General features: G+C 41.7%; 1 protein-coding gene and 1 long non-coding RNA gene across 8 annotated transcripts in view; one reads left to right on the top strand and one right to left on the bottom strand.

Moving 5' to 3' along the window:
• Positions 1-26,963, top strand: part of Ptpn13 (protein tyrosine phosphatase non-receptor type 13) — a 182,519-nt gene that overhangs the window by 71,425 nt on the left and 84,131 nt on the right. For 5 of the 7 annotated variants that reach the window (XM_059274841.1, XM_059274842.1, XM_059274844.1 and 2 more), the window contains 3 exons: positions 3,723-4,286; positions 20,674-20,769; positions 21,320-21,410. In XM_059274841.1, coding sequence (XP_059130824.1) covers positions 3,723-4,286; positions 20,674-20,769; positions 21,320-21,410 — 751 coding nt within the window. Of the gene's footprint in view, positions 1-3,722; positions 4,287-20,673; positions 20,770-21,319; positions 21,411-25,664; positions 26,049-26,963 lie in introns of those variants that run through there. The other 2 variants (XM_059274843.1, XM_059274847.1) reach the window with 2 other exon arrangements.
• LOC131920485 (uncharacterized) lies at positions 17,123-20,780 on the bottom strand. Its single transcript, XR_009381656.1, has 2 exons — positions 20,700-20,780; positions 17,123-18,509 (listed from the first exon to the last, which is right to left on the bottom strand). It is a non-coding gene; the product is annotated as an uncharacterized LOC131920485 (long non-coding RNA).

Consider the following 26,963-nt stretch of genomic DNA (forward strand, 5'->3'; position numbering starts at 1 on the left):
TGTCTGGCTGTGCAGTGGAAGGTAGTGAAGAGGGTGTCCAGTTCCCTGGAACTGAGTGATAGACAGTTGTGAGCCGCCATGTAGGGACTGCAACCTGAACCTGGGTCCTCTGTAAGAGCAGCAAGTGCTCTTAACCACTAAGACATCTCCCCAGCCCTTTTTATTTGAGACACGGTCTTAATATATAGCCTATGTTGGTCTTAACTTCTTGGACTTTGAGTAGATGTAAACTGACATATTTCTGTATCTAATTTATTTTCATTAAAACCATAGAATCCTGTCTGTAAATCAGCAGCTTCCTGAAAGCCATGTAGTTAGCATTTCCTTTAGGCCTGTGTGGCCAGGGAGAAGACTTGCTTTCTGGAGATGCCAAGACCAGTTAATATATTGTTATAAATACTAACACTCTAACTCGGACATGACTTCTATCAAGTCGAAGAGACTTGCAGTGCATTGGTAAGTGTTGTGTTTAATTACAGTGTCACTAGGGTTGGTTGACTGCTTTGAAGAAGTACCATTTAAAATAAAGCAGTTGGGAGCCTGGAGAGATGGCTCAGCAGTTACGAGCACTGGCTTCTTCCAGAGGACCTGAGTTCAATTCCCAGCACCCAGTTACAACCTTCTGTAACTCCAATCCCAGGTGATCCAGTACCACCTTCTGACCTCTGTAGACACTGCACACATGTGATGCACATACATACATAAAGGCAAAATACCCACACACATACAGATGAATAAGTTAATTGATTTTTGAAAAGATTAAAATAAAACTACTGAATGCAAAGAAACTGGACATGAGAAAGATCCAGAAAAGAGGCAGAAGTGTATATTTTTATATTTATATTTATAAGAGCACAACAGAGAAAAGCCTGTGGCTTGGATAAAATGAGGAAATATATATCAGATGCAAAGAATTCCTGGGGCAGAACTAGGTTTTCAATTTACAAGTGATAAGCTGTCTATGATTTGTTGAACAGGACGGTGACATGGTGGAATTTACATTGTAAAAAGAGAATTCTGGATTTTGAGTGGAGTTGATAGAAACAGGGTCACAACAGTGATCTAGCCAATCAATATCATTCGTTGGGTGTGATGCAATGGCAGTGGACTTGGAGATTAGCACAACAAGTAAGGTGTCTTTGAGAATTTTAAGATTAGTAATTGCCAATGGAGCTAAGGAAGATGTGTCATTTAAGGACAGTGCCCGTATTTCCATTTTGAGTAATCATTTGGATAATAGTGCCACTTACAGTATTAGAAAAGACTGGAAGGGAATGGATCATTCTGGGAGCAGAAAACAAAAGATGAATTTGAACTCTGAACAGTTTGAGTTGCTTCTGAGGCACAGCAGCAGAAGCTCCAGTTGTGTGAGACCAGAGCTTCCCCAAAAAGATTGGGTTGAAGAAAGTGAACGTGGGAGTTTTTCAAATCCAGATCATATTTAAAATATTGTTAATAAAATTTTATAAGGAAAAGACAAAAAAAGGAATTCTGAACCTGATACTTGAGTAAGCCCAACATTTGGAAACACATTAAAGGATAGGAAAAATCAAGAGTAAGAGGGAGAAGCCACCCCAGCAGGGAGTCAGGTGTGGAGGAGAAAGGGCGCCTGTGAGAGGCCTTGACCTGGAGCAGTCACTGAGTTTGGCAATGTGGAGGCCCCTAGTGCTGCTGACAGGGCCACCCAGGTGCAGAGTAGCTGGAGCCTAACCGAAGTCAGAAAATAAGGAAAGAAAAGTGAGGGACTGGAAAGATAGCAGCTAAAAGGAACTGTGCAATGGGAGGAGTTCGTCTCTTGAGAAAGATTAGATTAGATTTGTATACTAACGGGAAAGGCGCAATAACAATAAAAAGGGAGAAATACTGGCACTAAGTTAACCAGAGACAAACATCGTTTGGCAGCAGTGAGGGAAACTCAGAATACATGCTGGCAGCTTCATGTTCCCTTTGAAACAACAGGGACAGTACCCGTAGTCCAGGTGAGAAGACACTCATCCCAGAGGGGCTGTGTCCTTGATGGGAAATGAGGTGGGGTTGTCAGCTAAATGAAAGTGGAGGATTTGAAGACTGAGGAAAAGCAAGTGAACTTAAACACTTTGTCAAGGGAACAGAGTGGTTGAGCACGAACTTAGGGTATGTCAACATACCCTGCTTGAGTTTTCCAGAGTTCCTCTACTTGCCTAGAGTCAAGGCAGCAGAAAGCATGAGGATGGCTGCATTTGTGTGTGGCTCATGACCCTTGAGTCCTCTCAGTTCTTTTATTTTTCAGCTTATGTATTCTGTCAGCTTCCAAGAATATGCCTATTTTGAAGTTCATACAATTTTAAATTTGCTAGTTTCAAGGTGTGGTGTGTGTAAGAATGTTACTTACCCCTAAAGGACTGACACAGCCATGCTTACAGCTAGAAGCTAGATTTTGTAATAATCTGCCTGGGTGTGGTATAGTATGTTTTCTAGTGTCCTGTAGATTCCGTACTTCAAGTATGGAAGCTGTCCATAGTTATGCTTAATTAGATCCATGTTTACTGGAACATGAAATACAAACAGCATGATGTCTATATTGCTATTGTTGCATCAACTGATATAAATATACTGTCTCATATTTTTAGGGTAAATTTGTTATCAAGGAATTAAACATTATAGTTGTTACTTTAAAGTGACAACTAGTAGACTCAAATGAATTTACAAGCAATTTAGAGCATGTTTGTTTTCAAAGAGAAATCACAGAATATACCAGAGAAAGTTGTCAGTGTTGTGGGGCTATTGAGATAGCAACTTCAAAATATTTTCTACATTTTTTTTTCAGTACTGGACAAATACCATTTTGAGTGTTGAGTCTGTTGATTCATAGAATTAATCTAGCTGAATGGAAATTTTTGGTATGTCTTCATAGAACTTTGAAAACCAACAGGATAAGTACTTGGTTATAACTCTGCAGAACTCTAAAGACAAAGCTAACATGGGGTTTACAGCTAGCAAATAGGGATGCATTCCATTCAAAGGGAAGAAATTTTAGTCTCTGTAATAGTCTATCATGAAAAATTTGGATTTCTTTAACAATTTAGATAGAAATTATCTGGATTTCAGATAAAGTAAAGTTTTCTGAAAACATATCTAGTTATAATAAAATCTTGAACTTGATAATTCCATGTATTATAATTTTCTTCCTATTCAAAATAGAAACAATTCTATTTCTTCAGTTAAACATATTTATTTAAAAGATAAGAATATACCAGGATTTTTTACCTTGAAAACACATTTTAAGTTACATTTCTAGAAGTTAAAAGAGTATATTATGCATTATATTATTCCCAATAATTTCATGAATAACTACTGTTCTATAAAATTAGATGTTATTAACAACTTTTATCTTCATTTTAAAACAAAATAGTTTACTTTTTGATGATAGAAATAATACCACTCAAAGGCACATGTTCAGTATATTATTTATGTTGTTCTGTAAGGCACATTGTGACGCAGGCATGGCTCAGCGGTAGAGTTCTTGTGTGCACAAGGGCCCAGGTTCAGTCCCCAGTAATGCCAAAGCAAAGCAAAAGAAAAAAAGACACTGGACTCGAATTGATACGCTGTTTCCGCTCTCACTCTTCCGTCGTCCCTTTGTCTCTGACCCTCCCTTGGATAACGTGGGGAACTGGCAGCATGTTCATTGTTAGTAGTGGGTTCCATTCCAGCTGATTTTCTAAAGATTCTTATCATTCCAGGAAGAAGCTCCACTTCCGATGTACTAGACATACACAAGGCTCCATTCTCTCATCAGACTTTTCTTAACAAAGGGCTTAGTAAATCTATGGGATTTCTGTCCATCAGAGACACACAAGATGAGGAAGATTATTTCAAGGATACCCCATCTGATAATAATTCTAGGCATGAAGATTCTGAGACTGTCTCTTCCCCTTACCAGTTCAAAACTAGCAGTCCACAAAAAAAGGTTTTCCCTGGACTCGACGTGCTGTCTAAGAAGAAGGTCTGGGCTTCATCCATGGACTTGCTTTGTACGGCTGACAGAGACTTTTCTGGAGAGACTGACAGGTACCAGCACTGTGACCCTGAGGCAGGAACAGGACGGACTTCACCCACTCCTAGAAAAAAAGAGGCAAGGTACTCTGATGGAAGCATTGCCTTGGATGTCTTTGGCCCTCAGAAGGTGGAGCCAGTGTATCACACTCGAGAAGCGCCAACCTCCTCTGCAGTATCAAGTGCTTTGGACCGAATTCGAGAGAGACAAAAGAAACTTCAGGTTCTGAGAGAAGCCATGAATGTAGAAGGTTAGTAATTCTGTGTGTGTCTGAGAGATAAGTGAGTTAAAATAGCTAAGGTTGTGTTTTAAACTAAAGAAGGGTGGTTAAACCATTCCACAAGTCTGATTTCCACTGCCGAGCCTTTGCATCTAGGTCACATTGACTTCTCTGCCAGTTGCTGTTCACTCTTCTATCAAAACCCCAATCAGACTGCTCCAAAGCCCTCCCTACAGCATGCCCCAGGCACTCCACTTCTGGACTCTGATCCTCAAGGGTCAGGCACTTCTCTGTGCTGTGTGCTGTCTCAGTGCAGGTCTCAGGGAATGGCTGGCTTGTGCTCAGAAGCAGTGGGTCACATCAAGCTCAGGGAGGTGAGCTAGCTCGCTACCAGGTGAGCTCCAGACCACCAGCTTCGGAGCACAATGACAGGCACAGTTGGTTTGAAGTAAAGTTTGAGATCTACTTTTCTGAAATCACAGTGTTTAGATGTATAGATTTAAAGTTAGTCTAGATTTGAATTGATTACACCACTTCATGTCTATGAGATGAGTCTGAGTTATGCTATCTATAAAATGGAGCTAGCAAAAACAGGCCAATTAGATCATGAGTGTGATGTAATTAAACAAGTCATTTATTACATTTTTAATTTGAAAAGCATAAAATCAACTTCGTAAGTTATGTATAGCACAGTCTCGCTGTGTCGTGTTGGCTAGCCTCAAACTCCAAGATAAGCTTGACCTCTGTCTCACCAGCGCTGGGATTGAAGGTGTGCACCACCATACCCAGCACGTGTTCTTATCATTCTGTGTTAAAGCTGTCTCCAAAATCTTTGAGTCAGACACACAAAAAATCAGTATATTGAGTTAAATAAAGTTATGTTTGAAACATAAGGATAGTGGCTATTTTAGCATCATAAATGCATGCAGGAGAAAAATGGGTTTTCAGTTAAACCCACACACATGGACACAGCTGCCCTGGAACTCTTATGTAGACCAAACTGGCCAAATCCCAAAGTATTTTAGGATGAAAGCTTTATAACTTCCCATTTCTTTGTCACAACTGTATTGTTATTTGTCATAGCTATTTGAAAAGAACTTTATAATGCTTTTTGTTTAGAATGAGGAGTAACGATTGAGGACATGCTATTTTTTGTTTGTGCAGAGGATGTTTGTTCATGTGTGTGCAGATGCATGTGCCTTCGTGTGTATATGGAGGCCAGAGATCAGCCTTCATGTGTGTACAGAAGATGCTTGTTCACATGTGTATAATTCCTGTGCTTTTGTGTGTGTGTGTGTAGCCAGAGATCAACTTTGAGTGTTGTTCCTCAGGAGCCATCCACCTTTTTTTCAAAAAAGATTTTATTTTTATTTTTAACTGTGTGTATAGATGGGGAGTGTGGTGTTGTCAATTTGAATACAGTATTCTCAGAGGTCACACAAGGACATCAGATCTCCTAGAGTTGGGAGCTATTACATGGGGTCTCAGAACCTAACTTGGTTTCCTAGAAGAAGTGTGTGCACTTAGTTGCTGAGCCATCTCTCTAGCGACCACCTTGTCTTCTGAGACAGGGCTTCTCACTGGACCCAAAACTCTGAGTAAACAGCAAGCCCCAGGGATCTGCGTATCCCTACCTCACCTCATTCCACCACCCCACCCCCATCGCCACAGTGCTAGGATTATAAGCCTCGTTACCACGCCTGGCTTTTATGTGAGTGAGATCAAACTCAGGTCCTCGTGTGTGCACAACAAAAAACTGCGCACGTCCCCCACCCCCGTCTTAAGTGGTTTTAGTACAGTTTGTCCATGGACTGCCTGCCTCCTGCTAAAGGCTGTTCTGTCCTAGTGAAAGACATAGTGCAGTGTTTTCTTCAGTGCTGGAATTACAGATTATTAAAGAATCTAGAATTACGGAGGAAATAATGGGTATTTAATTGATACTGCGAGTTTGTATATAGTATGCATCTTATAAAGCATTAGTGACTTTATGAGGTAATTTAATATATTCTTTACATGTTTATGTGAGTACTCCATGTCTGTCTGTGTACTGTGTATGTGGCTGGTGCTTGTGGAGGCCAGAAGAGGGCATCGGATCCCCTGGAGCTGGAGTTACAGATGGTTGTGAACCACCATGTGGGTGCAGGGAGCCAAACCCAGGTCCTCTGCAAGAGCAGCAAATGCACTCACCTGCCGGGCCATCTCTCCAGCTCTGGTGCTACATATTCTTTATATAAAATGCGTTTGAGTCTTTCTACGATGGGGAATAAAACTGTAAGTTTATTCACTATATCAATTTTAGCTTTTAGAATTGTGATGGCCAAGAGTAGGCCCTTCCTGTGGCTTACGAGAAAACTCCACGTCTGAAGTCATGCCATTCCTCTTCAGTGTTACACAGCAGCAGCTCCCATGTGAATAGTAATTTAGTCTGAACTTATGACTGTGTGCTCATGAAGACACACATAAATAATGAAGATACATATAATCGAGATGAATATTTCTAATACTTAGAATGAGCAATATCTTTTCTTAATTTGAATATTAAAATAAAACCATGGAGCTGGGCATGATGACTCACATTTTCAATTCCAGCATTTAGGAGGCAGAGGACAGCAGATCTCTGTGAGTTTGCGGCCAGCCTGGTCTACATAGTAAGTTTCAGGCTAGCCAGAGCTATCTAGTAAGACTATCAGTGACGATGATGGTAATGATAATGATATGATGATGATGCCGATAATGAAGATGATGCTGCTGATGATAATTGACGATGATGGTGATGATGATGATATGATGATGATAGTAGTAGTAATAATAAAATCATGGAGCTGAAGAGATGGCTCAGTGTGGAAGAACATTTGCTCTGTGGACATAAGGACCAGATTTCCCAAGAACTGAAACACTGTAAGGCGCTGGGAATGGATTTGCATTCCTGTAGCCTCATTGTTGGGGTGCAGAATCCTGCAGATCCCAGGAGCATGCTGGCCAGCTATTGCAGCTGAAATAGCAAGTTTCCAGTGTTGTCAGAGACTCTTGCCTTAAAGAAATAAGGTTCCTGTTGTCTTCCTCCACCTACACATGACACACGCAGACACACACATTTGCACACACACGCATGCTCTGCACACACTATACACACAAAAGAAAAAGAAATTAAATATTGTCTGGCATTCTGATGAATTGGTTTCAAAAGATGATTTGCCTTAATATTTTTAAGTTAATATTAGTATGGATTAGTAAACTTAAATTTCTTATAGCTGAGCCTTGTTTCAGAGGTAAAGAGATCAGATATTAATGGAATGAAAATCTTTAAATTGGACTATGATTGTCATTTTAATGTATTTTGTTTGAATAAGTAAGTTTTAACTATATTACCTGTAACAAAATACATTCAACATGTGATGTGTTTCTCTCCTGAGGTAGTGAGTGTGTTCATGTTTTAATAGAATGCAGATACATCAATGTGAGTCCAAACAAATATTTTCTGTAAAGATAATACATAATAGTTTTAAGTTTGTTCACATAACTAGTTATGATAATACATCATTTCCAGATTTTGAAATTTTTCATTTGTTAAAGGACACATACATAAAGGAAAAGCTTTAAAAGAAAAATACAGTGTGCTTTGAACTGTTTAAATAACTAGACATTTTCTGTTCCGAATCTTTCTGCTGTGAAGATTTCAAAAGCATTTGCTGTCAATAAAAACCTACCTGTGTTTTTCCAGAAGATGTTTTAAAACCCAATAGACAAAACCTGAAACTATAGATTTATTGTGCAAAAATACTTACATCATCTTCAATAAGCCTCCATTATTATATTTAGGAGTAGCAATAACTTACACTTGCTTTACTAGCACGTTATCTGTGGGGAAGTTTGGGGAGTGGAATTCCAATTCGTTTTTTTAGTTTAGGGGCTGACTGGTTTTGAACATGTTGTCTCTGTACCTGAGGTAATTTACACAAGCGATGCGAACAGTACAGCAAAGGTTTTATCTAGTACACAAAGAATAGAAAATAAATCTGTTTGTCTCAGTGACTTCTCACGAAAATAGAGGTCTTCATGTATGATAAGCCAAGCAGAACAGTCTGCCTCGCTAATGTACACACTATTTATATTTATGTATCTTTCCTAACTATTCCTATTTTAAAATACTCTGTACAGTCTCCTGATGGCTGCTAATGGACTCCAGTAATTTTAGGATTAGATGATGTCTTAGCGTACATCTTTATCCAAACACTAGTCTTAGGCTTTAATGGCATATTCAGTATCTCAGAAGTGGTTGATGATTGAGTTTCAGTCAGTTGGAGATGGTTATTTCCAGCATGGATTTTCACAGTTCTGGGTAAAGATTTCCTATTGTTACTTTACTTTTAAAAAATGTTCTGGGGCTGGGGATATAGCTCAGTGGTGTAGCACACCGACCTTAAGTTTGATCCCCAGCATCCCAACTGAAAAATGAAATTGCCACATTTCATTTGTTCTTTTGGGTGTACAAAGAGGATTACTGCACTAATAGTGGACACAGTAGCCTTCAACTTCAGGTTTCTCTGGAATAGACCCGTCCTCTTGAAAGGTGCCTTTCCCTCGGTCACCTCCATGTCACCTCCACTGATGTTAGCCACTCAGCTAGCCCAGTGGAGACCAGACCTTAAAAGTCATGGAGTTTGCACTGGGAAGAACCTGGGCACATTCAACTCTCAGCTCTTTGCCCAAGGCTCAGGAAAGTGAGGTGCATGATTGATTTTTCAAGACCAGCCTGTGCTTTGAACTCTGTCATATGGTTCTTCCATTGGTCACCCAGATTACAGGAAGGGACCAGATAACATGGTTACTGCCTGGGAACTAGGACATTGAACTCACCACCTGACAAGCCCAATTTGTCCTTACCAAAGTTACCTAATTTTTTAGTGTCATGAGACAGGATAGCATTGGGAAAGAAAGGCCGACAAGGAGACTGCCGGTGTTAAGACAGTGCTCCACGGCAGCCTTCTCTGCTGCGATGGGTATTCATTCCAGTGAGGTGCTACCACGGGAGGATCATTAGGGGCGAATCTTACAGCTAGACATGAGGAAAAGACCTCCCAAAGCAGTGACAGTGAGAAACAGAATGAGAAAGGATCAGGAAAGGTCCTATGAAAGCTTAAAAACTATAAATTACTACTGTATGTTAAGTTGGTAGTTAAGCTTTCGGACAGTTCTCTGTAGAAGGCCGGGCAGAAGGCACGAGGGTTCTGTGCTAAGAACCAGTTTTAAGATTTGATGCCACTTTCTTCTCTTTCCCCTTAATTTCACTTTTTACAAAGAAGAGCTGCAGAAATGGCTCAGTAGTTAAGAGCACTTGCTTCTCCAGAGGACCCAGGTTCAATTCCCACACCCACATGGCAACGTACAAATGTGACTCCAGTTCTTGGGGATCTGACACCGTCTTTTAGACTTGGTGGAAAGGCATGCATGTGGTGCACAGATACACATGCAGGTAAAAACACCTACACACATTAAAGCCAAGTAAAGGAATTTTTTAAAGATTTATCTTAATTTTATGTTGGAGTGTTTTTCAGCAAGTATATATGTGTACCACATGTGTGCAGTGCCTGCTGAGGCCAGAAAGGGGCATTGGATCTCCTGCACCTGGGGTTACAGGTTGTGACTCTGCCAGAGCTCTGCTCTTCATGCTGAGCTGTCCCTCCAGCCCCCAGTCTCACTTTTTCACTTTGCATAAGACTGCTCTTTGTTGGTTCTTTTAGCCTTATTCCTTAGTGTCAGCATTTCTCATTTCTAATTCTCTGAGCTGTGTCTGAGAGCCTGTGAAGTCTGGTTTTCACTAGGAGTCTCTAGCAAGCGTCTGTGTTGTAATTACCATGTGCACGCTGTACTCACTCAGTAGTTCATAACACATTCTTCCCCTGAGAGACTTGACGTGGAGGCAGCACCGGGAGGGCCGTGTGAGCAGTGTTCCACATTCACCGGGGGATCAACAGCGTGTTCTTCAGCAGTCGGAGTCACTCTGAGTTTTGCACAAAACAGAGTGTGAAGAACACCAAGTATTTTCTACGAAGATGACAGTTAAACATCATTTATTTAGTGATCTATGCTGTAAGTCTACTTTACCTCAAAATTAGATACTGCTGCTGCTTTCAAGTACTGTGATCTCTGGTCCTGGCCCAATTTTGTTGTCCTTAACAGCCTTGTGGATAGGGCTGAAAGTCTGCTGGAATATATAAACACTTGTGCATGTGATCTTATTCTTTATTTTGACATTATAACATTTCATTTGAGAAGGTTCGGTTTTTAACTATATAGTCACTTAAGCAAAGGGGTGAATTAATAATGCTCTAGTCCTCAGGAAGAGAGATACTGTTTGCCTAACAAGTTCTTGTTAGGATCAAAATGCTAGTTATGAACTGTATCAGTTTTTGTTTCTCTACCTTATTTACAAGTAGTAAAAAGAAAGACAAGTAAAAATATGGCTAGATTGTTATTTTAAATCATTCCATGAGCTAAAACAATAGTTTTAAGCTACTATTGCACTGATACAGTTCCAGAGAAGTAAATACCAGTAAGCAGGAATGTTACATTAGTAGTAAATAACCCATGGATTCTAGATACCACTGACTTTATATCATGATAAATCCATGTGTGTATCTGCAGTTTTCCTGCCTGGCCCACAGTCAGGACAAATCTCTCTCACCCGCCAGTCCCACAGCCGCTCAGACCCAACCAAGTAAACACAGAGACTTACATTGGTTACAAACTATATGGCCGTGGCAGGCTTCTTGCTAACTGTTCTTATATCTTAAATTAATCCATTTCTATAAATCTATACCTTGCCACGTGGCTCACCAGCATCTTCACATGCTGCTTGTCATGGCGACGGCTGGCAGTCTCTCTCCCACTTGGCCTTCCACTTCCCAGAATTCTCTTCTCTCCTTGTCCCATCTATACTTCCTGCCTGGCCACTGGCCAATCAGTGTTTTATTTATACAGAACAATATCCACAGCACATGTGAGTCTATTCAGTGGGTAATAGGGATTTATTAAGATATAAATCGAGAAAATATACTCAGGAATACAGAACAGAGTAAACAGCTGAAGTTGTCCTCTGATCTGACTGGAAGCCAATCTACCTGGCAATTTGATCAGACCATGAAGTAGGCAGCAGGGAGAAGGGGCTCATGACCCTTCTTCCTTACCTTTTAGGGGGTCACGTACAAAGGCAGGAAGTACCGCCTCCTTCGGGCCCTATAACCCAAGGTCATGGGCGGAGCAAATACTACTACAACTTTATTATTATATCCCTAAGATTGCAAATGAGTTTTGTATATTTGAAGTATGCTGTTTTGGGTGGATCAACATATTGGTTAGAAAGAACTGAGGGTCTACAGGGTTTCCAGGGGCTGGCATCATGCAGTAGAACTGTTAAATGCAGGAGATAACTGTGTTTGCACACTCCACCTTTGAGAGCCACGTGAAGCTAGTCTGCAATTGCTGTGTGCCTGCTGTAGCTGAAGGACTAGTTTGTTTTGCTGACACAGCCACGTTGGCCAGTGGCCACCATCGTAGTCAGTGCAGGTTAGAGCACCGCTCCATGAAGTTAGTCCAGTGCAAAGCTACTTCATTCCATGGAAGACTGGCTTTAGAAGTATTCGGGATGAGGGAGCAACAAATAACTCTTCCGTGGAAATCAGAATACAGCTGACAACAGGCATTTCTCTTCTTAATTCATCAAATGGAAAAATTGTTTCCAAACAATAAGGAACGATAAAAATGCAAACTTCCTTTTACCTATATTCCTAAAACAAAATGTTAATTTTGGATCCACAAAAATAATACTCTTTTTGTTCAGAAAGTAAGGATCTAAATTAAATCTAGCCACTTAGAGACTTAGTTTACCTTTGACCTAACCTCCCGAGAAGGACAGACTGACAGGTAGCTCTTCAACATAGGGAATACAGATGAGTCTTACGAGCAACAAGTTTCATCATGATATTGAAAACCCAGCAGTATGTTCAGTTGGTGGTCGCTTAGCTTTGTTCTGTTTTGTTGTTTTGAGACAGACCCGGCCTCTGACTTGCCATCCAGTGTAGGTGTTCTTGGCTGAGAGCCAGCTGTTTTAATCTGCAAACTATTTCATTTCTTCCCAGTCCCTTCTGTCTCTGCAGTTTGTCCGTTACCCAGACGCGAACACACCTGTGGCATTTCTCCTTCAGTAGCATCTGTTGCTCAGAGGCTGGAGTTGTTCTCTCTCCAGGTGGTCCCTGACCCCTCGGTCTCGTCCTTTAGGCTGGACTGTCGTTCTCAGTCTCTCCGCCCCTCTCCTGTTCTGCCTTTTCCTTTCTCCTTCCATACCTCTCTTGCACATCTCTGTGTAGATAGAGGGAAATAAATGTGCACTTACACATTTATGTATAAATAAAAGTTGTATAAAGAATTTCCAGTGTATTTCTACATATATTTGTAAAGACAATACAAGAAATTCCTATCCACCTACCTACCCACTAACCCGTAAGAGGCTGTTTTACATCTCCATGCCTCCATTCCTGTGGCCATTTATCCTTAAGTCTGTCAAATGTCTCAGGCATTCCCTGTATCAGGAATATTTCTCTTACCTCCCAGTTCAGGATGGTAACCTGTATTTGTTTATTGGAAATTAGTTATTTTTTAAGGGTTTGTTTCTCCTCCTGTAAGCCTCAGAAATTTGTTCTGTGTAATTCCCAGCTGTGTCCTGGCATATATCATTGCCTGACACTTACTAGGTACTAAACACATGCTTGTTAATATAACCTGAGCACCACAGTAGTGCTGTTAAAGAACATTAGTGTGCCTGGTGGTGCTACTTTGGATATCGGATTTAGTAATAGTCTCTGGCCAATTACGGAAGTAGTGAGAATTCTCTTTCTGTCCCATCTAAGAATCAAAGCCTATACTCTGTCTTTGAATGTTGTGGAAAGGCCAGTGAGATAAGAACGACAGAGAATCCTGGATGGTGCTTCATGAATACCAGGAATCAGCACATGAGGCATGGCCCAGATATGGCGCCAAATTGCTCGGAGCCCTAGCGCCAAATTGCTCGGGGCCCTAGGAGAACTGCATCTGCAGAAGCCTCACACGTTTGGAATGGTTTGGGTCACAGAGTTTCTCAAGGTAACCCTCTTCACTTTCAGACTTGCCAAGTTTCTTCTCCCAGGTTAAATGTTGTATTCCTCAGGATCAACTCTCGGGCTTGTAGGCCATACTCAGCTGATCAGAGCCCAGTGTGATGCAGAATTGAGTGGGACCCAGAGAACACATACAAGTAATGTCTCCAGAAGTTACTCTCTTAAATAGAATCACAGAGAGATTCATCCAAAACATAAACACCCAGCAATACAGCTTGTATTTCTTTGCTGTTTGAAGAATGAAGTATTTATTAGGGCCATTTTCTTAAAAAAAAAAAAAAAAAATGAGGTCCTTAAAATGTTTAATATGAACTAGAAAGGCAATCACTGTTTTCATCTCTCAAACTGACCTCACTCTAAAACTGACACCTGTAATTTGAGTCATGTAGTAAAGGCAAAGAAATGCCAGGCTAAGCGTGGATCCTTGTCACTGGAGTTGGCGGAGCGGCTCCTTCTGTATGTTAGTAGTCAAAGCTCAGCTGTGTGTCACTTGTAATGCTGCCTTTAGGTTATAGTTTGTGCTGACTTGAATTAATTTAATGTGAAAATGATTGAAAAAGCTATGTGTGAGCCCAGAATTGTGTGCAAATCTTCATGCTTGGGGCCTGATGTCTGAGCTTTTAAATCACAGTGTTCATGAGCACATGCCATGATTTCATGCATTTAAGTCACTGAGTGTACGTTGCACTAGTAGAAATCGTGATTCTTGGTTGTAAAGACCTTGTGAAAATCCTTGTAGCCTCCTGAGACGCTGCTCATTGATTGTCAGTGACGTCAGTGCGATCTTAGAGCTGGTGTTACTTCCGGTCACAGCGTGAAGCCGTGTGTAAAGGTGAAAAATGCTCTTATTGTGCTGAAGTACTGTGAGAAATTAAGGACTCCCTTCTTTTTGAAAAAGTGCTATGTGTAATATTACAGAATTGAGCTAAACTTCCCAAAGTCATTCTTCTTTAATCCCTGTTTGTTCCAGTCTTTCTTCCTGGACAGATAATTTTAGAAAAGGTGTACATGTGTGTGTATGGTGTGTTTGGGGGAGTGGTAAGTGTGGTGGATGTGTGTATGGTGTGTGTGAGTGTAGTGTGTGGTGTGTGTATGGTATGTATATGTGTGTGTGGTGCATGTAGTGTGTACATGTGAGGTGTGTATGTTCTCTGTGTGTGATGTGTATGTGTGTGTCACAAGCACAGTTTGGTGACTTAGGTGATGTGATCTCTCCAGCGCTTTTCATTCCTAGTGTTCTAAACACTGATGATTTCCAGAACTACTACTTCTGTGTCTGAAATCACACACTCCAGCAAGTTTTAACAAAGGAAATCCTCAGAAGAATGAGACATAACCTAGAATAAGTGGACTTTGTATACCTTTCTTCATTGTAAGTTTCCTCTATACATTTAATAGGTGATAAAAATACAAACTGGCAGATGAGATAGAGAGTAATTTAACCTACAAAGGTGAACATATTCTTCAGTCATGATGGTGAGAGCCCAGAGTTTCCCTACTACACCAGGAGCATTGCGCTAAAGGTAGAAGCCACATGTGAATGTCATAAGATGTATACTTAGATATGTGTATTGTAGGTCCATTGCCTATGACCACAATTTTTAGTATTCAGAAAACTTTGTAATATTCTGTAAATAGGTTTTTAGGAGGATGTTGCAGGATTTTGTTTTTAATAGGTTAGGTTTAGAGATACAGCTCAGCTGTTAAATGCTTGTGTTGCAACAGTGACAATTTGAGTTCAGTCCTTAGAACCTGAAGAGAAGCAGGGTGTGACAGTGCACATAATCCCAGTGCTGAGGAGGTGGGGACAGACAGATCCTTAGGTTCAGTGCCACCCCACCTAGCCAGATCAGCAAGCTCTAAGCCAACAGGGTTAACCTCAGGGACAGCATCCATAGGCACATGTGCACATGAGCACACACAGAAATGTGTACACATACACACACACTGTAGCTGGAGTTTTCTCCAGTCCTACCTGGCCTACAATCAGGACAAATCTCTCTTACCCGCCAGTCCCGCAGCTGCTCAGACCCAACTGAGTAAACATACAGAGACTTACATTGTTTACAAACTATATGGCTGTGGCAGGCTTCTTGTTATCTAGTTCTTCTATCTTAAATTAACCCACGTCTATAAATCTGTATCTCGCAACATGGCTCATGACTTAGCAGTATCTTACATGTTGGTACTCATGGCGGCGGCTGGCAGTGTCTCCTGACTCAGCCTTCCTGTTCTTAGAATTCTCTTCTCTGCTTGTCCCACCTATACTTCCTGCCTGGCTACTGGCCAATCAGCATTTTACAGAGCGATATCCACAGCACACACACAAATACAAAATGATCTGATACCAGTTAAAATTCTGGTTGGTACTGAGAAATGTGTAGATGACATTCATATTATTTATTTTTCTATATATTTGAATAATGCCATAATAATCAGACTTTTCTCTTAATTATACAATTAATGCTACAGTTCTGGGATCTGGACCAGATCCAAAGTGCTAGAATTGTACATTGAGATATGGACAGAAATTGTTGCCAGTTGTGGTGATGCGGCATGCCTTTTAATTCCAGCACTTGGAAGGCAGAGGCAGGTGGACTTCGGTGAGTTTAAGGTCAGCCTAGTCTGCATAGCAAGTCCAGGGACATCCAGGGTTACATACCTCTCTCAAAAATCCAAAAGTAAATTCAGTGACATCTGGATCTTGTAAGAGCAAGGTGTTCAATGATGCTAGGACGTGTCACAAAAAAGTAGGTTCTACATGCCTGCTACAGACCAAAGCTGAGGTAGAAAAACCTCTTCTTTCTAGTCAATGCCTACTGAAACCTCTAATCATATAGATAATCATAGAGCCAAGAAATATTGCGACCCAAGTGGTCTGTAAGCACAGAGCATGGGCTTCTCCATACCAGTGTCAGATGGCCTTGACATAGGACATGAAGTTTTACATTTCTGAAATGGCTGATGTTATTATTTAATTTAGAAATGGATGGGGTAGTGATGGCCCTTGCCTTTAATCCCAGCACTCAAGAGGCAGAGGCAGGTGGATCTCTGAGTTTAAGGCTGCCTGTTCTACAGAGTGAGATCCAGGATAGTCAGGGTTATCAGAGAAACTCTTGTCTCAGAGAGAGGGGCGGAAGAGCTCATGCTTACAAAGATTAAAGCTTTTTATTTTTGTAAGCATGACTATCTGGTAAATAGTGGCTTAGAACTTTAATCTGATTATAAACCTTTTTTTTAAGTATGGCTGAGTAGAAAATACTGTGTTGGACTTTAAATCTAATTATATCTACCATGTTATTACATGAAAAGAACGTGGCTAACAACACTTTAATGACACACCAAATAGAAAAAGCTCACAAAATAAATCTCTTCCATTTCAATTAATATAGCTGTTCCTACCCTTTTCCCACTGTAAAGAAGGGAAACATCTTCCTACCCTTAGTAGACAAAGCTAGTTATCTAGTGTGTTTGTTGAGAGCTAGTCCTCCAGCCACAGTCATAACATGGTGCTGCCCCCCACCCCCCACCCCCCACCTAGGCGTAGCCCTGGGAATGGCTTCTAGAGACAGAGGACTTATCAAGGGAGGGAGCATTCTCAAAAAGCTTTCAGAGAGCTTGAACAGAGTTGCTTTGTCTTCTGGAAGGAACCCTGGCTGCAGAGAAAAGACAAAGGCCAGAGTATAAATAAAGGAAACATAGACACAAAACAAGACCTGGCAAATGGGATTCAGTTGCAGAAATAGTTCAGAAACAGTAAATCCATGTAGTGCTTTATATGGCATGGGAAGCTGGAGTTCCAAGGCACAGCATCTGAGCGCAGGAAACCTCTCTAGTCAGTTTATTGAACAGGTCCACTGCTCCTTCCTGCTTCACTTTGTAGAACAGCAGAACCATGCCGTCTGTAAATCACGGTCCTCCCCAGACCTTGCTAGTTTGGCTGTCCTGAAACTTGCAGATCTGAATTTGTGATTTGGTACCAGTTCCCTGGAAAATTCCACATGGTATTATTGAGAGAAGTTGGTAACAATAACACAGAAGTACTTCGGTGCCTTCAAATGAAACAGTTCTTCCTACATAACTGTTTAATGTGTGCATAATTTATTATAGAAAATATAAAGTGGTATTAGGTAGCACTATTGTTTTCAATGAAATTACTGGTTCCCCCCCCCATGGCCCCTTCAAATCACATTCATATTCACCCAGTGGATTTTAAGCCTTATTTTACCATGCGATTTCTCTATAGTAGAATACAGTCGTTCACAGAGGACTAGGAAATACTTCTCAATTCTGAAACCTTTTCCATTAATCAGAGTATTACTTAATACTTGTGTTGACTATACACAAAGCTGGGCTATAGTATGCCTTGTTCTTCAGATAAACATCATCCTAGAAACTTCTTTTCCATGAGTTCATGGCCAGGCATCGGCTTTTCTCTCATGTATTTAAAGTTTCTTTCTCAGTAGACTCCCGCTCTGCCTGGGTTCTCCCAGCACACTGGTCCTGGTTCCACAAACCTGGCTCTTGTACTGCCATTTAATCACTTCATAGTTCGTTAACTTCAGTTTCTTTTAAAATCTCTGTTGAACACCTAGCACAAACAATTCATTCTCTGATGTTCCTAAGCTAAAATCTGCAGACTGCTTGGGGGAAAAAATATATTCTTCACTTCTTTTGGTGACGTGCAGTCAGGCATCTCCATCTCTCTTCATTTCAGGGTATTTCCCATGGGCTGCTCTCTCTAAAATCAACAAAATCCACACAACAATTCGGATAAGTTTCACTGAAATTCATGCATCCTTGGCCCTAGGGCCACATGAAGAATTTTCTGTGGGTTTCACTGACCCTCGTCACAGTCTCACAGGATGATGTCTCTCCTGGTATCAGGATTCTAGCCATGATGCTCCCAGCACATGACTCACTCTTTATTACCAAGTGACCTTCTGACGTTGGTATCTTGAGATTTCAAACCTCTTTATTTGTTCCCTTTTTCCTTTTTCCTGGCCGGCCGTTCCTCCTCTTTCTGAAGCTCCCCTTGTGTTTTCCATCTCCCGTTTCATTCAGCACATTTTCTATCAGTTTTTCTGACTGTCACCTGCAACTTCAAACACAGGCTTTTTGTCAACCACTTGAAAACATGAACAGTCCCTCGACTGGGCCTAAAAGCGCTCTCCTCCAAGCCGCCAAACTTGCGGAAACAATAACGCGCGCACACTCTCAGTTCTTACAACCTGTCCTTTGACCTTTCTGTTGTGCTGGAACTGTGAAGTGATTCTCTAAAAGGTCACCTGGAGGTCCCTTCGTGTAACCTTGTTTCGCTCACTGACTCGGAAAACATTGTGTACATGCTGCACACTGGGCACGCGCTGGATGTAAGAAGCAGCTTATCCGCTCTCTGTGAAAACCTCATCATTTAGTAAGAGAGACAGGTTGGGATGGAGGCCCAGCAGTTAGTTACGCATAAGGAATTGGGGAGTATGAGAAGCAATGTCCAGTTCGGTGCTTTATTTACAAAGTTAGAAAGGAAAGCTGAAACATCTCAAAGGAAAAAGGGCATTCAGATAAGAGAAATGACAGGGGCCTCGGCATCACTTCCAGGAAGTAACTAAGGGCTGCGGAGCTGGTCACCAGCAGGTGTGGTGATGCAAGTGAAGAATTGGTTTGAGGAAAAACATGGTGATGAGTCTTCTACATAAGTCTATTTTTAAATTTTGATTGAAGTTTTTGTATGATGAGCTTAGGGCTGTGAGCAAAGTTTTGTGCTCTCAAGCAGGTTTTCACCAATGAATCTGCAGCTTTCAAAATAAGTTACAAATCTTGGTGTGGACCAGAGGATGACAGTGCTTTAATAACAACCCAAGGAGATTATAAATTGTCTTTTGAGGGGCTCTAGTGTTAAAGGATTTGAGAACTACAGTGCTGTGTCCAGAGTTTCCAGTCTGGCAAGCCCACTTTCTATATGCTGGGTTATATGTAGAGCAAGATTGTGGAAAGGAAATTAGACTAGAGAATCCAGACATGGATGGACAGTGCCCACCATAGGGTCAGTGGGAGGAAGAAAGGGGTGTGGGTGAGGACGTGGGTGGACAGTGCCCACCACGGGGACAGTGGGAGGAAGAAAGGGGTGTGGGTGAGGACGTGGGTGGACAGTGCCCACCACAGGGTCAGTGGGAGGAAGAAAGGGGTGTGGGTGAGGATGTGGGTGGACAGTGCCCACCACAGGGTCAGTGGGAGGAAGAAAGGGGTGTGGGTGAGGATGTGGGTGGACAGTGCCCACCACAGGGTCAGTGGGAGGAAGAAAGGGGTGTGGGTGAGGACGTGGGTGGACAGTGCCCACCACAGGGTCAGTGGGAGGAAGAAAGGGGTGTGGGTGAGGACGTGGGTGGACAGTGCCCACCACAGGGTCAATGGGAGGAAGAAAGGGGTGGGACAGGAATATTTAGAAAGCAAGATCTGGGGGCTGGAGAGACAGCTCAATAATTAAGAGTACTGACTGCTCTTCCAGAGGATCCTGGTTCATTTCCAAGCACCCACATGGCAGTTTGCAAATTGTCCACAACTCCAATCCCAGGGGATTGAACACCCGCTTCTAGCTTCCAAGGCCACCAGGCACACGTATGGTATGGAGACATACACTCAGTTAAAACAATCGTACATATTAAATAAACATTAAAAAATACTAATTTTTGAAAGCAGTGTTTCTATTTTAGTCCATGCTTGCCTCCTAGCTTTAGTCCCTTGCAGGAGGCACTGTGAGCAGATCTCTGCAGGAGCCCTCCTGACTCCTTTCTTCTCTGGTAGAACTGAATGTCCTGTCCTGCATTGTGTATTTGTATACTTACCTTCTACGTTGTGAAGTCTCTTGAATTGTGCTCTTGGGTGTTTGATCCCTTGTAGGAAGTACCTAACAGAAAACTACACATAGCATTCATGTCCTAAAACTGACATGAATGTTGCTCCTAAAACATCCATACTGTCCTAAGAGCTTTGGGTGTTTATTCATTTAATTCTCACAGCAACCTTATAAGATGTTACTATAACCCCTTTTTTGGCTAAAAAGAAAACAACAACAACAAAGCCCAGTCCAGGCAGTCTGTCCCCAGAATCCATGCTTTCCACCAGTATGCAAAGTGTCTCTACACTAGAGCCTAATTTTTCAAATTTAAAGGAATATGTAAAATGTTCTAATCAAAACTGAGTATGTTCTTTTTTAAAATTTGTGTGGCATTGCTAATAAACTTTCTGATTTTTAAAAATTCTTGTAGAACCAGTTCGAAGATACAAAACTTACCACAGTGATATTTTTAGTACCTCCAGTGAAAGTCCGTCTATTATTTCTTCTGAATCAGATTTCAGACAAGGTAAGCATCACCTAAAGCAAGCAAACATTTTTTAAGAAGCAACTATAACTATTTTTTAATATTATTTAAACAAAACTTGTCAAAATGTTAAGATTATAAAATGTTTCCTTTTAAAATTGTTATATCAAATAATAGCAGTTTCATAAAGTAGTGATATAATCATTTCATCATATAAGAAAGAAGTCACTGTCTTTAAAACTTAATGTGACTAGCCAGGCATGGTGGCACACCTTTAATCCCAGAATTTGGGAGGCAGAGGCAGACAGATCTCTGTGAGTTCAAGGCCAGCCTGGTCTACAGAACAAGTTCAAGGATGGCCAGGGTTACATAGAGAAACCCTGTCTCAAAAAGAAACAAGAAAACGAACAATAATAATAACAACAAAACAGCTGATGTGACTTAACCTCAAAAGGATTTCATGGCATGTCATTGATCACATGGTTGTGATTCATGCAAGTTATCTTATTTCTACTATGTGCTTGCGTTTTCGATAACATTGCTTTCGTATTTGTAGAACTTGTACCATTGTTCTATTTTTATTCACAATTAGTGAGAAGAAGTGAAGCTTCCAAGAGGGTTGAGTCTAGCAGCGGTCTCTCTGGAGTGGAAGAAGCTGGTCAGGGCCAGTCACAGAGACCAAGGTATGGCTTTGTAAGCACTAATTTCTAGTCACAGGTGCTTGGTTTTGGTTCTCTTTGATTACAGTTGGCACTTGACTTTTTAAATTGCTGGTACAAATAGATAAATGATCACAAAGGTTAAGGCATGGCATTAAAAGTCTGAAAACAGTAAACCTTTATTTCTAAAATGTAAATAGCAGTTATCTGTACTTTGAAGGACTGGGGCAGCTCAGGTATTCAGTACGAATTGGTTGAGTGAATAATTAGATTACCATTCTGTAAGCTATTATATAAAAAGTTAATGATTCACTCACTAGTTGGCTTAAAGAGGTTCTCTGGCATATTTCTTTTTTTTTTTTTTTTTTTTTGGTTTTTCGAGACAGGGTTTCTCTGTGTAGCTTTGCGCCTTTCCTGGAACTCACTTGGTAGCCCAGGCTGGCCTCGAACTCACAGAGATCCGCCTGGCTCTGCCTCCCAAGTGCTGGGATTAAAGGCGTGCGCCACCACCGCCCGGCCTCTGGCATATTTCTAAAGCCCATTTGAGCCACTGTGTAGCGTCAGCTTCATGCTGAAGTACCTGGCAAATTTCTTAGGAGATGTTACTCTTTGTGTGGCTAGAGCTAGGGTAATTGTGCTACAGTTGTGTCTACTTTGTCTTGTTTAAACTGAAAGAATTTTCAAACAAGTAGTGTGTTGGCATGTATCGCTGTCATGTGTACACAGTTGCCTTTCATGAACCCAGAATGCTGACTTCATATTTGTAACATGACAACCTGAGGTTCAAAGTTGGCCTGAGAGTGTATTTCCAAAGCATGAAAATCCCTTAAACTCACTAACTGTTTACTTCAGATACTACTAAGAGAATCATCTGGAAAATTTCAAATATTTGTCCTTAGCTAATGACTATGTTAGAGAATGTCCTTACCTGTAAACTATTAATAGACCATGTAATCCTAGCTGTGTAGTTAACAGTTATTCATGGCTTAGAGTTCAGGTAATTAAGCTCATGTACTAAAAATTAATATCCCAGGATTTTTTTCCTTTCATTTCTTATAAATACCTGTAACATTTTTCTTTATAAAAATAATTTTCTACTTACATGATGGTATTTTAATTGCTGCTTTCTTATGATGAATACTCTGATTATTTCGGAACAAGTGGAAGGCAAAGGTAGATCTCTGCTCAGTATTACATGCTTTCTCAATGAAGCCAAAGCATTGGATGAACAGTAAGAACCCAGAGTCAAACCACATTAAGCTCATGTTGAATTGAGGGAGAATTTTTATTTTAGAATTTCCTCGTCTATGTCTGATTGAGAAAAATTATGAATGTTAATATCTCTTTTTAGCCTCCTCGAAAGAAGAAATAGGAGTAACTAGAAAAACCATTGAGATTTTGTGTTAGCACTGATTTCAGTCTGTTACTTAAGGATGCATTCCTACAAAAAAATTATGGCATCTTGGGAGCTTTATCCGTTTTCTTAATAAAGAATGTCAAAAACATGAGTCATGAGAGACTTAATTTTGTTCCTCTAGGTTTTAGTAAGAAAATGTTGACATTAAGGCCACTTTAACTTGCCAGTCCATGTTTTAAGGGTGAACTGTCACTGGGGACAGCAGTCCTCTGTAGTGTTCATGGCACTAAGTTAGAAGAATGGGGGAGAGACGTCTGGGACACACTGATTGCTCAGTGTGCATATGTGTTGTCACATGGAAATTGCTGAACTTCACTTCTGTTAACTAGTTCCATCATTCCCTGCCCACAGGAATACACATAACTAAAATACTGTCAGAATTCCTTGTGAGGCACAGGCTTTCCTGGGTATAGGCCAGGGTTTCTGATGGCCCCTCACTGTGCCAGCACATGGCCACGAGCTCCTGAGTTGTGTTTCAGGCAGCACTGGGTTTGGACATGTTGCATGCTTCCTTATGAGAACATTTCCATCTCCTTTAGCTAGAATGAAACGGAGAAACAAACCCAGAGAGCTGCTGATGTCTATTATGGGCTGAGGAAGACACTAACAGGAAACAGTGAGTCAGGCGGAGCAGAATGAGCAGTTTCTGAATTCTGAGCTATCAAAAGTGTCTTTTAATGACTAAAAAAGATATTCAAAGCTGCTTCCAAAGAGTGTCTCCTAATCTTTTCACATGATAGCTTTTGGAGTGACGTTACACATCACGTCCTCCCCCTGCCTCTGTGCCTCCCTGATGGTGGTGTGACTCTCTTTCTGAGTATATTAACAAACAGCTTGTTCTCCTGAGTACATTAGCAGACAATGTATGTACTCCATCTTCAGCAATGCAGTATTTTTTTTTAGATTTGGAGCTTGTTTTTGTTTTTTACATCTCAAATTTAAAAATATAAAATGTTTATGAAACATTTTACATCTATATTTGAAGAGATAAACTGATAAGTCGTCTTTGCTGCTGAGATTAGTTCTAGTTAATGAAAATGCACTATTTGAGTTAAAATGCATAGACTCAAGTTCTTTCTACTTTTGACTCCAGGTAAAGGTAAGCTGTAGGATCATATTCACTCAGTACCTACTGGGCACCCACCACATACTAGATAATTTGAGGTACCAGAGACAGAGCTGAGAACAGCACCCAGAAACAACTCCCCCAAGAGTATTTAGAGATGAGAGGTAGCCGGCAGACCACGAAAACAAAGGAAGCAGCACACTGCCAGGTAGTGGTGCTCGGAAGGAAACTAAAGCGGAGCAGTGCAGCAGGTGATCAGAACGTGGTGTCTGCATCTGCTGTTTGTGGTAGTGTGACCAGAGCAGGTGTCCCTCGAGGGCTGACACCCAGCATAAAATTGAAGTAAAAGAGTGATCACTGCAGAGTCGGTGTGAGGGGTGTTGGGGTGCAAAGGTGCTGAAGTAGGGGAGGTCTGGGTAGTTCTCTGTCAACTTGGCACCAACCAGAGTCTTCTGAGAGGTGAGAACCTCAATTAAGAAAATGCCTCCAGCCAGGCAGTGGTGGTCCACACGCCTTTATCTCAGCACTCAGGAGGCAGAGGCAGGTGGATCTCTGTGAGTTCAAGGCCAGCCTGGTCTACAGAGCAAGATCCAGGAAAGTCAGGGCTATTAGACAAAGAAACCCTTTCTCTGGCGGAGGAGGGGAGAAGAAGAAAATACCTACATAAGATTAGGCTGCAGGCAAGCATGTAGGACATTCTTAATTACTGATCAATGGGGAAGGGCCCAGCCCATGGTTGGTAATGCCATCCCTGGGCCTGTGTTCCTGGGTTCTATAAGAAAGCAGGTTGAGCAAGCTAAGCCAGTAGTCAGTACCCATCTGTGGCCTCTGCATCAGCTCCTGCCTCCAGGTTCCTGCCCTGTTTGAGTTCCTGTTCTGACTTCCTTCAGTGATGGACTATAACGTGGAAGTGTAAGCCAAGTGAACCTTTTCCTCCCTGACTTGTTTTTGGTCATGGCGCTTCTCCGCAGCAACAGTAACCCTAACTATGACAGGGAGACATGTCATCTACTGTAACAGTAAAAAAGCAGTGTGGCTACAACAGAGTGAGCAAAGGACACTGTACACAAGGAGTGGAGACCAAACAGTCAGGGCCCCGGTTCAGGGAGGTCGCAGATGCTCAGGGAAAGACTTCAGTTGTAAGGGAAGCCATGGATGACTAAAAGCATGAGAAGCCAAGATGTAGCCTAACATCCCAGTCACCTATGCAGAAAGTGGATAATGCAGACGGTGCAGACTGGACGGTTAGTGCTGGAGGAGAGTCAGGTGTGAGTGTCTCACAGGTTGTGCTTTCAGCATGTGATGCATGATTAGATTTGCAGTTAATAAGGAAGAAGAAATAAGAATGACTCCTAAGTTGTTTCCTGAACAGCTGGTAAATGATCGCAAGATTAGACATAAGGACGAAAGTAAAGTGGCTTTGATTTAGTAATAGAAAGCTAAAGGTGTACATTAACATCCAAGTACGGCGCTTGTGTTGCTTTTCGTTTCAGTGAAAGGGTAAGGGAAAGTCAGCCATTGAGAGGAGAAGGAGAGCGTACTGGAGTTTTAAAAAGACAAGACAGCTTGGCGGTGGTGGTGCACGCCTTTGATCCCAGCACTTGGGATCTCTGTGAGTTTGAGGTCAGCCTGGGCTACAGAGTGAGTTCCAGGAAAGGTGCAAAGCTGTCTCGAAAAACCAAAATAATAATAATAATAATAATAATAATAATAATAATAATAATAATAATAAATAAAAAGACAAGACAGGCAATGCTGAAGGAGGGTCCAGGGAGCAGTGGACCAGGCGGCCTGGCTCTGCAGTTGGATGGGTGATGAGGTCATAGGCAAAGGCGTGGTTACACTGCCGATAGACTTAGATCCAAACAAGGTCAGGCAAGAGGAGAGGAGTCACAGAAATGACCGTGCTGGGAGCCAGTAGAAGAGTCAGTGAGTTGTCTGAGCAAGGAGAGCACAGTAGACATAACATGATGATTTAAATACGGGAGAACAGAAGCAGAGATTTGGGGCTACATGGTTGCCTGCTGTGGAAGAGAGGGGCTCAGAATGTCAGAAGACGTCCAGGATCCATGCGTCATAACAGTGAGTGATGACAAGAGTTGTGGAAGGAAGAAACAGAGAACAAAGCTGAGCAGACACTCAAATCCTCGATTAATGCCGGGGAGTAACCAGTCGAATGGTGAGTGCCCAGAACACAGCAGCCAGCAGCTGTCATTCCATCTCATGTACTTAGGGGAGCTGGTCTGTTTGAAAAGGAGTCTGTAGGTCTGGCAGCTGAAGTAAGAAGTAAGCAGAGGGTTTGAGGAGATGGCTCAGAGGGCGAGGCATCTACCGTGCAAGCACAGGGACCTGAGTTTGATCCCAGAACCTCTAACAAGCCAGGTGTGGCATGTGCTTGGATCTCTCAGCTCTGGAGAGGCAGAGACAGGTGGATCCATAGGGCTCACTGGTCAGCCAGTCTTGATAAATCAGCCAAGCCTAGGTCCTGTTGAGAGACCTTGGTTCAAAAAATAAGATGGGCAGCTCCTAAGGAACAATACCTAAGGTTGACCTTTGACCTTCACCCACATGTACTCACACATGAAAATACACACAAGAACTAAGCAGAATTTCATTGACCTTCAAGGCATAGGTCCATAGGAATAAAACAGCCCCTGTCTGAGAGAACCATAGGGGAAGCAATTCTTCAGGGGATGCTGGAGTGTTCCTAGAGGGATCGAGGTACAGGTCTATCCTGTGGGACAGCATTATAGCAATACATGAAAATACAACAAAATAGGATATAGACTAGAATGCCACTAATGGAGAGCACTCTGACCCCAGACATAGAGGACTTCCTCAGATCATCATCCAGTTCCCCAAGGCTCTGGTCACCAGCTGAGTGTCTCGGCTTCTGTTCTTCCTGCAGACCAGCCATTAATCAGGGGTCCCTCCAGCCTTCCTGGTCTGACGCTCAGCTAAAGTGGACTAGGGGATTTTGTGGAAGCTTCATTCCATGAGCATGACTGATTATTAGCTCTGTCTCCAGTCAAGTGTGGGGCTGAAAGTTCTAGGAAGGCTTCTCTTCTGGGTCAGCCCTACTCTAGAAACTACG

The sequence above is a fragment of the Peromyscus eremicus genome, chromosome 10, assembly GCF_949786415.1.
Source record: "Peromyscus eremicus chromosome 10, PerEre_H2_v1, whole genome shotgun sequence".
NCBI classification, from domain to species: Eukaryota; Metazoa; Chordata; class Mammalia; order Rodentia; family Cricetidae; genus Peromyscus; species Peromyscus eremicus.